At 36.7% G+C, this 14393-nt stretch overlaps 1 protein-coding gene across 3 annotated transcripts in view; it reads left to right on the forward strand.

Moving 5' to 3' along the window:
- Positions 1–8893, forward strand: part of SLIT2 (slit guidance ligand 2) — a 256368-nt gene extending 247475 nt beyond the window's left edge. For all 3 annotated transcript variants that reach the window (XM_062493416.1, XM_062493415.1, XM_062493417.1), the window contains 3 exons: positions 3076–3364; positions 7347–7558; positions 8652–8893. In XM_062493416.1, the coding sequence (XP_062349400.1) occupies positions 3076–3364; positions 7347–7558; positions 8652–8893 (743 nt within the window). The remainder of the gene's footprint in view (positions 1–3075; positions 3365–7346; positions 7559–8651) is intronic.
- The last annotated feature ends 5500 nt before the right edge of the window (positions 8894–14393 follow it).

Raw genomic sequence — 14393 nt, forward strand, 5'->3', positions numbered from 1 at the left:
TTACCTGTAGTCAGGTTCAGTGTCCAAAAGCTTAAAAGGGGTGGGAACTACTCTCTCATCTTGGCAAAAATAGATCTGAAATATTTGTCTATATTGTTTCTATGTCAGTTCTTTCCCAACTGGTAAAGAATCTTTATATAAAAAATATCTAAGAAATATTGCTAAAGAATATCAGCAGTTTTTGCACACACTTTAGCCTTCCGACATTTGGTATCTGGCTATAAGAAGCAAAAGTGTATAGGCTGAAAGTTTGTGCAAATTTGCTTTGTGTTTCCAAAAGTCTCCCTTACTGGAGAATATAGACAAACAAATTTTGAATCATGTGTGATATACCACCTATTGCCTGGTATCATCCATACATGCTTATATGGTTCCCAGAAATCACATCTAAGTTTCCTGGCACTTTCAAGTGTAACATCTGGTTTAGCATTGCATTGGTGTGCTTAGTATTATACACCTTTTATTTTTATAAAGAGTCAGTTCAGTGCATCTATTCTGCTGAGATACTTCAAGCATTTTCTGTGAACATCAGCTGAGTGTGGCTTTCAAGGGAGACAACGGCCTGAAGGGCCCTTGATGACTCTGCCCTGTCCCTGGTTTGAGAATATGGCAAGTGGATATGAGGAAGTGGAAACTCATCATTGTTTGCAGTCTGAGTCCTTTAATATTTCAAAGCCTATTTTACAGTTTGACTCTGGCTGGCTGCCAAGTGCCCACCAAAAACACTCTGTCACCCCCCTCTTCAACTGGACAGGGGAGAGAAAATACAGTGAAAGCTCATAAGTTGAGATGCGGACAGGGACAGATCCCTCACCTATTACTGATGTGGCAGAACAGACTCAACTTGAAGAAATTAATTGAATGTATTACCAGTCCAAATCACAGTAGTATAATGGGAGGTGAAACATTTCTTAAGGACACCTTCCCCCCACCCTTCCCTTCTTCTCAGGCTTAACTTTTTTCCCCCGATTCTTTATCTCCTTCCTGCAAGCAATGCAGGCAGATGAGGAATATGGGTTATGGTCAGTTCATCACATTGTTTCTGCCATTGCTTCCTCTTCAGGGAAAGGAGTCCTTCCCCTCTTCCAGTGTGGGGTCCCTGCCATGGGAGACAGCTCTCAACAAACTCCTCCTGCGTGGTTCCCTTTTCTCCCATGGGGTGCAGTTTTTCAGGAAAAGGCTCCTCCAGCATGGGTCCCCCACAGGGTCCCAAGTCCAAGGAGAACCTGCTCCAGTGGAGGCTCCTCTCTGCATAGGTTCTGCCAGGAGCCTGCTCCAGAACAGGCTTCCCATGGGATCACAGTCTTCTCTCAAGCATCCACCTGCTCTGGCATGGGTCTCCTCCATGGCTGCAGGTGGATCTCTGCTCCCCTGTGACCATCCATGGGCTTCATAGGCACAGCTGCCTCACGCAGGCTGCATGGGAATCTCAGCTCCAGTGCCTGGAGCACCTCCTCCCCCTCCTGCTTCGCTGACCTCAGTGTCTGCAGAGCTGCTCCTCATATATTCTCACTCCTCTCTGGTCACATCTGCACAATTACCCCTTTGGGTTTTTCTCCTTAATAGATATGTTATCTCCTAGCTGTTGCTACCATCACTGCCTGGCTTGGCCTAGGCACACTTGACAGGTCCATCCTGGAGCCAGCTGGCATTGGCTCTCTTGGACATGGTGGACACTTCTGGCAGCTTAGAGAAGCCACCCCTGTACCCCCCCACCAGGCACACAAACCCAATACACTTACTTAACTGGTAAGATCAAAGAAGATTAGGCTCTTCAGCAGTATGGATACAATATTGTTCATTTCTATAGTCACTGAAGCCTAGCACAAATGAAATTACAATAACCTCTAAATGAAAGGCAGGTCTACTTCATTAGATTGCACAATATTTCTGCATGACTCTTAACTGTTCAGAGTAATATAGAAGATTATTAGAAGTATCAGTTTACATGGTTAACGAGCAACTATGCAGAACATTGCTGCTTTCTTGTCATTATCTAAATACCAGAATGAAAATTGTTGATTTTATCTTGTAATAAACCTATGCAACCAACAAGAATATTTATTTTCAGGTAAATGGATCCTTTTCAATGCTCAATGCTTTTTGATTTCCTTTACTTTTGAGTCTCACGACTCATTTCAGTATTTGTGTATTTATTAGAAGGCAGTTTTTAAGGACTATCTACTATAGGCTAAGATGTTGGCAATAAGTTAAAAGAAAACAAGAAGCAGGGGGTAGGAGTAGGAGAAACTTCATGTTTTCAAGAAAACGTTTGATAGTAGTATTTCTTCCGAATTATCCTGGAATGATGATAACAGCATAAGTGCATCACATACACCTACAGCTCTAATTACACCTATAACACCTATAGACTGTAACAGGAATTACTTTGAAAATGGTCAACACTGGGGACATTTCATTATCTAAAAGTGTATACACATAAGTAGTTTGATGTTGAATTATTGTTATTGTTGACTGTAATGGCAAAACTATTAATGGATTTTAGTTTTATTTTATTAATCTGTGTTTGAGACATGCTAAAAAGAAGTATTTTTGGTTTTGGAACCCCAACCTTTTACACTGTCCTTTGCAGTAAATTTTCCATAGCAAAACTTCACATTTAAAATGTGTATGCTAGCTCCATTTTGATGAGCTGGTCCTGCTAAATTCTTCTGGATTTGAGTATCCTATCTGACAAAAAAATCAGCGGCTAAATTTCAACAACCTTTGTTTTTCTAGGATTCAGAAGCTGTGTGCTATCCTGGACTTAAATGCACTAGGTCAAAATCAGGCAAGGCTGACCTTTTCATAGTTCTGAGCTTCTTTTCTGATGAAGTCTTATATTCATCTCTTAAGTGTGACTTAGAGACTTACAGGTTTGGAGCTGGTTTACACACATGCTTGACGACCAGGACAATTTCCAAAAACTAGATTATGGTTCATGGTTCTAGTCTGAATAGCTAAGAATAATTAATTAAGAAGATGCATTCCTTTAAAATTGTTTTTAAAATAGAGAAATGGTATAGGAAATTGTGATATTTTTACATTGATTATTTGCTATTATTAATTTCCTAGGCATGCCTGTGAAAAACAACATAGCAGCTTTACGCCAGTCGCCAGGGCAGAATGGCACTAGCTTCCATGGTTGCATCCGTAATCTGTATATCAACAGTGAACTCCAGGACTTCAGAAATGTGCCACTGCAAGTGGGAATTCTGCCAGGTTGTGAGCCTTGTCATAAGAAAGTTTGTGTGCATGGCACATGCCATGCTACCAGCCAGTCAGGCTTCTCCTGTGAGTGCGAAGGAGGATGGACCGGACCACTCTGTGACCAACAAACTAACGACCCATGTCTTGGAAATAAGTATGTCCTTCCTCAAGAAAAAGCACTGGTTTAATATGAACATAAGTCTCCTGTTATGTTTTCGTTAAAGTTCACACTTGCAAGAAGCAGCATAACCTGGGCACGTAAAAGTGAAAACAGCATCCAGGTTATAGTACAGATCCTTTCCATAAACCTAATGAGGGAAAGTCCCCAGTTTAAGGGAGCAGATTCACACATCTCACTGAAGTGCTGCCTAAAGCCTGGGAGGAGCTCTTCCATTCTTCTCTGTGGGCTTCTTTTGTGATGAGATGCAGCTGTGGGTTAAACTCTTGGAAAAAAATAATTTTGAAGACATTGCAAATGGAAAAAACCCTATTTGCTTATTTTAGGTTGTAAAGAATGAGGTAATAAAACTACTACTACAACTACAACTACTACTACTACTACTACTACTACTACTACTAATAATAATAATAATAATAATAATAATAATAATAATAATAATAATAATAATCTCTACTGTGTTTTTGAAAAATGATACAGTGGACATATCTAATATTTTATATATTCAGAGTACCCCAGGTTTTAGCAGGAAAATAGATTTTGATCTTTTTGGTGAACTTCTGTTTAAGTCTGAGTGTTTTAATTCTACTTACTGATTTGAGAAGAAAATTTTAGTTTATATATTTATATATGTCTATAGAGAGGTTCTTGTATATAAATGTATGGAAATACCTTTATAATGTGTGGAAATAGAAAACGATATGTATAATTTGTATATGATAGTATTGATACCTATGCATATTCATCTTTCCAATTTACTGTAGAGACAGATTTAATTTTGGTTCATGGACTCCCAGCACAAGAAGATCAGAAACTTCAGAAGTTCAAAGTAATTTTTATTTATCGATCTTGGACAACAAAATGTCATTCTGTTTGTCCTTACCACTGTCCTTACTACAACTTTTTTTTTTCTTTTTTTTTCTTTTTCTATTTTGTAAAACCAAAGAATTTGCCTATGTAATTTTTGACTTTGAAGGACCAGTGGCCTAACTTTGCTAAGAGATTCTAATAACATGATTTTCAAGTCTCATATAAAATGATGTTTAAATCATCTTTCCACATAGTGTGTGGAGAGTCTGATCCTTACAAAGTTTTATACAGCAGTTAGCTGTACTGCAACACAGTTTTCTTTGTATTGGTTATAAACTCCTTCAGTGCCTTTAAGTTTTGAACTCTTCTCAGAGCTAGAGCAGTCAGGTTTCTAAGGATATCATTACAGAATTTCATATATTTTTTGGTCTTTTTCTTAGGCTGTGCTCTTTCACAGTAACTTTAAAGAAAGGTAGTCACAGCAAGTTTAAAAATGTAAATATGACTTTATTTTTCAATTCTTCAGGATTAAAAAATAACATCACACTGTACCCACAAGTTCTACTATCAGAAAAGCCAGATAATATCTTTAAACTGTCCTTGAAATATTACATTCTTCACTGGTTCTTATAACTGTGGACATTAGCACCCAAACTGAGTGCTTTTTTGCAGCAAATTATGAATTTATCAGTATCAGATGTAGGCAGTATCAAAGACAAAAGTGAGCATAGTGTTAATATTTTGTTTGCTCTTTAAAGTATTAGGTTTGTTTCAGCTGTATACAGTGCTGTGAGCTTTTAAGAGAGAAAGCCAAACCAATTTTTTTTTTTATTTGGAGTTCAGAAGGTTTTTGTTGTTCTTTACTTCCTGGGGATTTTAATTCTGTATTTCTTGATTCATCTCTAAACTGTCTATTGAAAAGATACATTTTATCCATCTAATGCAGTTTGACATTCTCCTTTATCTGAGCAACAGAATTGTCACTGTGATCTCTCTTTCAAAAATGTAGGGGATTTTTTAGAGATCCCTGCACATCATGAAAAGGCTTAAGACACATTTACCTGCATCTAGATGTTTGAATTCGAAGTATAGTGACCAAAATTTGTTCTCTAGTCAGTAAAGGAATAAGCACATTTCAAAAGAATAAATAAGACCTTAAGTTATCTGATCATTCTCTAGGTAAGCTCATTTCTCCCCATGACTGACTGTGTCTGGAGCTTATGGCAATTATACATCCAACTGGAGTGCCTGACACAGGTACCTAAAATTAGATGAGATGAAACTGTGCCTGAGAGTTTGCACTTTACTTGGTGTTCCTTTCAGTACAGTCTGAAGATGAAATTTAGAGCTTCAAAGAGCAGGTGGAAACAAAAGTATGAGAGTTGGCATTAGCTAAAATTTAATTATCTTCTAAGTCAAAGCAAAACTTTACCAAAGATCTTGACGTAGATTGCTTTGATACCTAGAGCCTGTATAGAGTATGACAGGATGTCAGTACCACCTGAGTAACTTCGTAGATCAGATGTCCTAAAAGTGGATGTTTTATAAATGGTGAAAAGATCAAATGCTGAACATAATGAAAACTAAACAAAAGCTATCTGCCCTGTGATACTGTCAAAGCCTTCCATTTTGAGTTGCTTGGAATATCAGGCTTCAACCACAGGAAAAATTTTTAATTTTTGTAGAGAAAGTGGTTGCTTCAAAATACAGACTAATAGAGAAGTTGGAGGTGCTTAACCTATTAGTTTTATATTTGCAGGTTTTAATCCCAAACTGGTTATGTTAAACTGGTAAAAATTTCAAGATTAGGTGTTGCTCTTAATAGAATTCTTCTTTTAAGACAACATGCAATTTTAGATTAATTTTTGTTGTCTTAAAATTGAGACAAATTATTTTATTTTAGGTCAAATGGTATTTTTATTTTTTTAATCTCATTTTACTCATTTATTTATGTGGCTGTCATACTAAGGAGGCTGTGACTTCATAAGTTGTATACTATAGAGAGGAAAAGCATTAGAGAGCAGAAACATCAGGAAGGGTGACTTGTATGCCAGGATTGCATTCCTCCCCACAGAGGAATTTTCACTGTGATCTCCCTAGGAAACAGTATGTAGATAGAAATTTTTTTCTATGGAAAAAAACAGTTAAAGAGAATAATATTATTTTTGGAAAGAAGTTATTGATCCTGTACTGCCAAATGGGGAAAGGGAAGTAATTTTATTCCAAGTCCTTGGGAATGGTTTCAGAAGATGAAATCCCCTAATGTTCAGTTTACAGCTAGGAACAGGTAATTAAGCATCCTTCTTTTGGGAAACACCACCTCTCTATCAAAGAGAAAACCATCTGTCTGTTCCCATACTACTGTACATCAGAATTTAGCAGATGCAGATTAACTCAAAATCTTTTTTGTCTTAACAACAAGATTTGAGCCTGCCACAAATGTTTATCAAAGCTCAACTGGGAAATTATCTGCTTTAATCACTTTGGGTGAGACTTGATAAGGCACAGTCTCATCTAGTATGAGCTTTGGTATGAATTTTGGGTGAGTGCTGTTGCCTTGCAGTGAAGCACAGACCTTCCTCAGAAATTACAAGACCCTGCCACTTGCAGTTGGCAATACAGACTAATGTATTTGAAGGGAAAGCACTTGAAACTACCATTGCTTGAGTCAGAATAGTTTATAGTCAGAATAGTCAGAATAGTTAGAAGTGCCTGATGTGTCTTTGTGCTGGGAGCCTCGTCTTATTGTGAGTGACAATATGGAGTTTCTTTTAAATTATACTGGAACCAGAATTTCAGGTGAGTTTCTTTTTTTCTTTGGCTTGATTATGCTGTGTTCTTCTCAAAAGCATGCTGAAAATTTACATAGACAGGAAATGTTTTTTTTAATAACTGTGGCCTGTAAAATTTTTCCATAACACATCTACAGTGGCTATTTTCTGGTGAGAGGGAGTTCTGTACTGCAGCTTGTTTTGTGTAAACCTGCATACCAATTATAAATCACTTCACTGCATCTCAATGAAAAAGTCCATTAGAAACAAAAGCAATTTCTTCTGAGTACAGTCCAAAGTATTTGTAGTTAATGTTGCTTAGCCTGAACTTTGATGAATAATTTATTTTTATTCTCTTGGGCTTGTTTCCCCTGTAGATGTGTGCATGGTACCTGCTTGCCGATCAATGCATTTTCATACAGTTGTAAATGCCTGCAGGGACATGGGGGAGTCCTCTGTGATGAAGAGGCAATGCTGTTTGACCCCTGCCAATCCATCAGGTGTAAACATGGCAAATGTAGGCTTTCAGGACTTGGGAAACCATATTGCGAATGCGGCAGCGGATACACGGGGGACAGTTGTGATAAAGGTAAAAAAAAATCATTACTGTTGTTGTAGTCTTAGAAAATAGGCTTTTTTAGTAAAACATGAACAGTCAAGCACATGAACAGCCAAAAACATGACCAGTTTTTTTTTCCACGACACACACATCTGTTGCTTTTTTTTTCTACCATAAGAATTTATCTTGATGAGAGAAAAATCAAGCCTTTCCCATGAATTTGTTTACATTTTGAGGATTTTTTTCATCAAATGTTTTGCTGTGAAAACATTTCTTCTTTTTTTTTTTTGCCTTTATTCAGAAACACATTTTTACTATATTTAACTATTACCTTTTACCTGCTGTATCTTTCTGTATTTATTGTTTCTCTACCTTCTGCAACTGAGAAGCCAAATCCAATGATTCTGCTCCTAGTTTTATCACAAACTCTACTTTTGACCTCTCAGCTTCAACTGATTTATCACAGCGAATTATGCAGGTGAGATGGATGAAAACAGGATGACTTTTCCCCCTACCTTTTTCTTTCTCCTTTGTCTATCAAAGCTTTCCCTCTCCCTCTTTTTCCCTTACCCCAGATGGCATTTATTTTGTATTGTACATAGATGTGAATAGAAGAATATGGTTGTAGAACATTTAACAGATGTCTCATTTTTAGCTGCCTTTATACCTCAGTAATTTATGAAGTTAGCGGAATGTAACTTATATTAAATAAGAGTTTGAATAATATTAAACTCCAGGTCTAATAAATTAAATTGCATGCTCTCTGAAACATTTCCTACGGTAAACAGAACCAGCTGCAAGCAATGTAGTGACAGAAGATGTGTATTTTTATAAAAGAGGAAAAGATTTAAGCTTCCAATTTTCTTGTCATTGTAATAGCTTCGTATTTATGGTTTACATATACATAATATAAGCTTTACCGAAAATAGGAGGTATAAGGAATGAAACCCAGCATTAATCAAATTGTGTTTGGTAGAACCACTAGTTTCCAATATACAGTCTCAGTCAAGCTTTAAAACATCAATTCCAACTGCAAATAGTAACACAGCATCTTCCTGTGTTACACATTCATTGACCTGTGCCTCAAAATTGTATCTCTTATGGTAAATGTTGTTTCCTACAGAAATCTCTTGTCGAGGGGAACGAGTCCGAGATTACTACCAAAAGCAGCAAGGGTATGCTGCGTGCCAGACGACCAAGAAGGTATCGAGACTAGATTGTAAAGGCGGGTGCTCAGCCGGGCAGTGCTGCGGGCCACTCCGGAGCAAGAGGCGGAAATACGCCTTCGAATGCACGGATGGGTCGTCATTTGTGGACGAGGTTGAAAAAGTGGTGAAGTGTGGCTGTACAAATTGTCCCTCCTAAGTGTCCCTGTCACACTTGTCTTTTGAAAATGTTGTATACTTATTGACCGTGTCGGACTAATTAATGCTTCATAGTGGAAATATTTGAAATATATTGTAAAATACAGAACAGACTTATTTTTATTATGAGAATAAAGACTTTTTCTTCATTGAAAAAAAAAAAAAAGATTCAAGTGCTTGAACTGAGACTTCTCATATCCAAGAGGAGCTTTGAAGAAAAAACAAAAAAAAAAGACCTGGTAACATTGCAGCAGAGATGGGAAACTTTAACTGCTTTTAACATGGATTCTTCTTTATAACATGCTGAAGATACACTGACACTATACACAGGTGACTTTCAACTTAACAGCTCAGAGATGAAATACTGACTAGAACACACGAGGCTTGTTTTTTCACTTTTGTATCAGTCTATTTTATTGTCTTGGCAGACCATACCAATCACTTACCTATGGATGAGGAAGCTTTATGAGCAAAAAGAATCCAATTATACAGAAATAACAATTGTTTGGAACACATTTTGTCTTATGGAATTATTAAGCATCTTGAGAAGATGGGGTCTCATTTAATGAATGGGAAATGGGAGATACAAGAATATACTATAATCCTGAAATCTCCTGATGATGTGTACTTTTATGTCAGCATGTTAGCAAAAGAAGCATAAAAAAGTGTTTATCTTCCCTTTTACAGTATTAATTTTTTGTAATATAAATGTTCTGGGGATGATAAAATAGATTATTGATGGATAAAATAGTAATAATATGGATTTCTGTTTCTATGAGTTCTAAACAACTCTATACAGTATTGGGTTTCATTGAGAAATATTTATTGTATCAAAGTACATTGTACTTAACCCTTTTAGGCCATCCCTTTTACTGTTTTTCAATGCTTTAATATATGTTAATTTATATTTGTCCCAGTATTTTTGTAATTTTTTTTAAAGGACTTAAAAATCAGGATTTTTTTGCAATAGAACTAACATAGCATGTCGTCTTGGGGTAAAAGTTTTCAATCTGTTTTTTCCTTTCCATTCCCTTTTGCTTTTCCTTAGAATCTGACCACTTGGTGTCACTGAATAGAAAGTGGTGACAATTTGCAGTTTCACATATAGCAGATATTCAGGACACCTTCCAAGAACCTGTAATATATTACAGAAAATGTTTTTACACTAGATGGCAATTGTAGAGAAGGTAATTTTCCCTATATACAGTACTTACAGAAAATAAGATGGCGTGTAGAAAATGACAATAGAAGATAGAACTTTATAAATTAATATTCCCATGGAGCTCTTTACCTTTTTTATAAAAAAAGACAAAAGGCTGTGCTATCAAAAACTGTGATTTTCCCCAAATAATAAAACTACTTTACTGCCCTAATGTTCCCCATGTTAACATGTTGCTGCTAAATTATAATGTAGAACTGGTAATCAATAGTGGGTTGTGTTCTCCTTTCAATAAAACCCAGGGTACCCTGTAAAAATGCAGATGTTTTTTCAATTTTATTTTATTATTTTTTTTACAAAAAAGTTAGATGTACATGTGTAATGCAGTGTGCTTTGTCATATTTTGACTGATATCAGTAATGCTACTGATGTTTGTAAATTAAACAGATATTTACTTCATTAACAGCTTTTATTTGTATTCTTCTGAGAAGTTTAAATTATCTAGCAACTTTAATTAAACATCTGTTGCAAAGAATATTTGGTAAAAAAAAACAGAATAAAACCCAACTCTAAATCTAGTGTATTCCTTGGTGAAAATCTGAAGAAGGAATTGACTTGGGACACCTAGAGGCAGTGACATCTGAAAATGTCTCTGCATTATGAAGTCAGATGAACTTGCAACAAAACTAAGAAAAAGACTTATAAATAAAGTACGTTGCAGGAAAAGGCAAAATTAGTCTATCCTAATATTTTAGTGGTTATAAAAATGGCAATTTGACAGTTGTTCTAGAAAGTTATTTGATTCTTTAGAGGGATTCAGTTTCACTGGTCTTTGACTAAGTATTTTAAATTTAAGCAATTGGATGGGATAATACTTAACCAGGTTTATCTTCTCTAATATATTTTTTACAAATAGTTCTGTATTTAGTTTACATAGTCTACTTTAGAATTTGTCTAAATATCCAATGAAACAGCCTTTGGTATGAAGACTTCTTTGCAGTTTCTGTGACTCATGAAAAATCTTCTGTAAATAGGAGTAGCTCTGAGGAGGAAGAAGACATTTTTGCCTAACAGTCCTTAAGCAGTATTCTTGGATATGGAAAGATGTCTTGGAGCTCAAAGTCCCTATACCTGGAGCTGGAGTGCTTTTTGTCCTCATATTAAGAGAGAAATAGGAACTTTGCAATGGTATTCAAGCAATACTGGCAGCTGGTGGTGATCTTGAGGTCATCAAGAGAGGGAGCTTTTGTGGTCTCCAAGCAGAACCAAAAAAACCAATTAGAATGAAAAGAAAAAGAAAAAGAAAAAGAAAAGGAAAGGAAAAGAAAAGAAAAGAAAAGAAAAGAAAAGAAAAGAAAAGAAAAGAAAAGAAAAGAAAAGAAAAGAAAAGAAAAGAAAAGAAAAGAAAAGAAAAGAAAAGAAAAGAAAAGAAAAGAAAAGAAAAGAAAAACCAAGTCCAGCTTTGTCACCTGCCCCTCTGAAGTAAGACAATGCACCTACATCAAGTGGTGATTCAGCTGTCCTTAACCCCCTTTATCACCTCCTTAAGCATCCCAAAGTGCTACTGTGCATGACAAGAGATAACTTCCTCAGTGGGGTGGGTCACCCTAACACCTTTCTAATCCGAAATCAGGTTTCTTGTAATACTGCCATAATAGGCTGCCTTTGTATTTCCCGAAAGGGAAATGGGGATCTGAGGGAGCTGTCACTTTAGGTTTCACTGCCTCAGTGGAGAATTTAGTTCACTGCAGAACACGCCAAACACAGGTTTTCATTCAAAAACATAAATCATGCAGCTTTTAACACAGAGCTTAGGGATTAGGTTTTTCTCTTTGTGTCTGCTACCTCTCATACAGTCTGCTTTTAATGTATTGAATACAATCCATAAAATGTATTGGATCTGAAGGATACGCCTCAGTACAGTGGCCAAGTTCACACTTCAGCTTAGCACTGCATACAATTAGAATTCTTCTTTCATTAGAAACTAAGAGAAATAAAACTTGGAGATTCCATCATTTTCTGCCAGTGTTCTTAAAAGCTGTAAAAAATAGAAAACACTTGAATACTGCTTAATTTGTACTCATTCATGTACAACTCTTACTGTCATCTCACAGTTGACAAAATTGTGAAAGACCGCGAAAAAAGACCATTGAATAAAGTAAAAAAAAAAAGACATTGCTCTTTTGTTAACACTGAAAGTCAATTCAGAACAGCAGCTATCACACATGGAAATAGATTCTGCAGTCTGTGTTAACTTTTCTGGGGCAAATGGGTATTTGTGGGATAAAAACACTCTTCTAGGCAAACTAATGGTAGGCGATGAACAAGCTTTGAGAGATACAGTTCATTTTGTAAGATCTATTGTAGTAGCAATTTTGTGATCAGGATACTTTTTTATTGCCATAGGGGGACACCATGAGCCTTAGTATTACAAGAATTGTCATAATATGAGGACACTCTGTGTAGGTACCACAGTATAACATATGATATGATGTGATATGATATGATATGATATGATATGATATATGATCATATGATGTTATGAAGGCATTTGCTTGGGAACAGGAACATGCAGAGGTTTTGGAAATTCCAAGTCTGACAGACGTGAAAATTCACAGTGTACTTACAGGGATGGGAGCAAGGCACTAGAATAAGTGGATTGTCACCTTGTTAGTTTTGATGAGAGGATGACTAAGATGTGGTGACTAAGGTGATGACTAGGAGATGAGAGAGAGAGTGGTATGTTACAGAAATGAGCTGGCTGTTAAGAAGAAAATGCCCAGAAGTTTTGGAAAGTCGTCAAGTCTTGGGGGCAGTTTGTGTTGAAGCTCTATTTTGGGAGCTTTATCTGTTGGTGCTTGAAAGTTACATTTATCTAAAACCCCTTTACAGTTCTGAAAAACACTTGACATTTCTCTCTTGAGTTAACCCTATAATTTGACGAAAAGCATACCTTTTCAAAGCAATTCAAAATCCCAGCTTTTGGTTCATTTCTTCTCTTTTCAAAGCAAGTGTTATTCCTGCAGTAGCTCATTAGGCATGCAAGTGTCTGTGCTTCAGCTATCCCACCTTGCAGTGGAGAGCCTGGCACATAATTTCAGTTCCCATGAAGTGCAATTCACCAGCTGAGCCATTCAGGATTCTTGGTTTTTAGAAGTATCTATAGACAGAGCTGGTACATCCAACCTATTTAAGATTCCTGGAATCAGTAAATCATTGGTAGTTGTGAATATGTAGGGGCTGTCAGGACTACAGTAAAACTGAAGTGTTTGCCTGCATGCCTGGAGTGCCTGCTCTTTCTCTGTGCTCTCCATGTATTGTGTTCCTGGGAGAGTGGGAAGTCATGCTCATCCTTTCTAAAATATTTTAGAGTAGAGGGATTTAGTGTCCTTCTGTAAATAATTTGTCTGGAGTGGAAATCATAGGCCTCTTTGGCCCTCAGCCAGGTTAAACTGTGTATGTATACCTTAACATCAGCCATCATCTTGGACATCAACAGATCCTGACGTTAAAAAAGTGAATAAATCTTGCTCTCGGTTTAATAAAACACAGATGGGAAAAGCAAACTAAACAGAGTTAACGGCTCTATTCACTAGTCTCTGGGCTCCATGTGATTAAATCAGAGTTGGAGGGTGTGTTCCTGCTGCTGCTGCTCTGGCCAGCGTCCGTAGGGGTGATGGCCAGCAAAGAAGAAGTACTCTGTCAGAGCTGCATGTCATTTGTCAAGCTGAGAAAAAACAGTCATCTCACTGAACAGCAAGACTTTGGCTATCCACAGTCCCAGCAAATATGCTCCAGCTCTATAGCACGACACCCATGCCGCAGGAATTTTGCTCAGCCATGGGAACAGGCTTTAAAACTGCCTCCCAGATCCACAACTTTATTTCAGAATGCTGATCTTAGCAATGTTTTCTGGTCTTTACAGCTCCATTCTTTTATTTCATTCCAGATCAGAGGTAAACTCCTCTAGTTCTACATCAAGACTCAGTACTTGCAATCACTGCCCAATGTTATGTACAGGAAATTGAGATGTTCTTTTTGTTCCTGTTTTAGATATTCATTAACATTTGTAGAGGGATCAGAAGACCTGCCTTAAAGAAGAAGGTTATACATCCAGATACCACGATAAAACATTTTAATGGCCTTTATAATTCAGAAAAAGTTAAACTAGCTCCTCTGAAACAGTCTGACAGCCATAGAGTGATATAAACTTGCTTATTTTATGGATTTGTTGACTTATGCCAGGGGAATTGCTATCTGGTTTTGTCTGCTACTACTTTTACTTTTTTAAAAATTCCTTTTAGGATACTTTCCATCTCACAAGAGACAAGTAAAGATAGGA

This window comes from Cinclus cinclus, chromosome 5 (genome assembly GCF_963662255.1).
Source record: "Cinclus cinclus chromosome 5, bCinCin1.1, whole genome shotgun sequence".
Classification (NCBI taxonomy): Eukaryota; Metazoa; Chordata; class Aves; order Passeriformes; family Cinclidae; genus Cinclus; species Cinclus cinclus.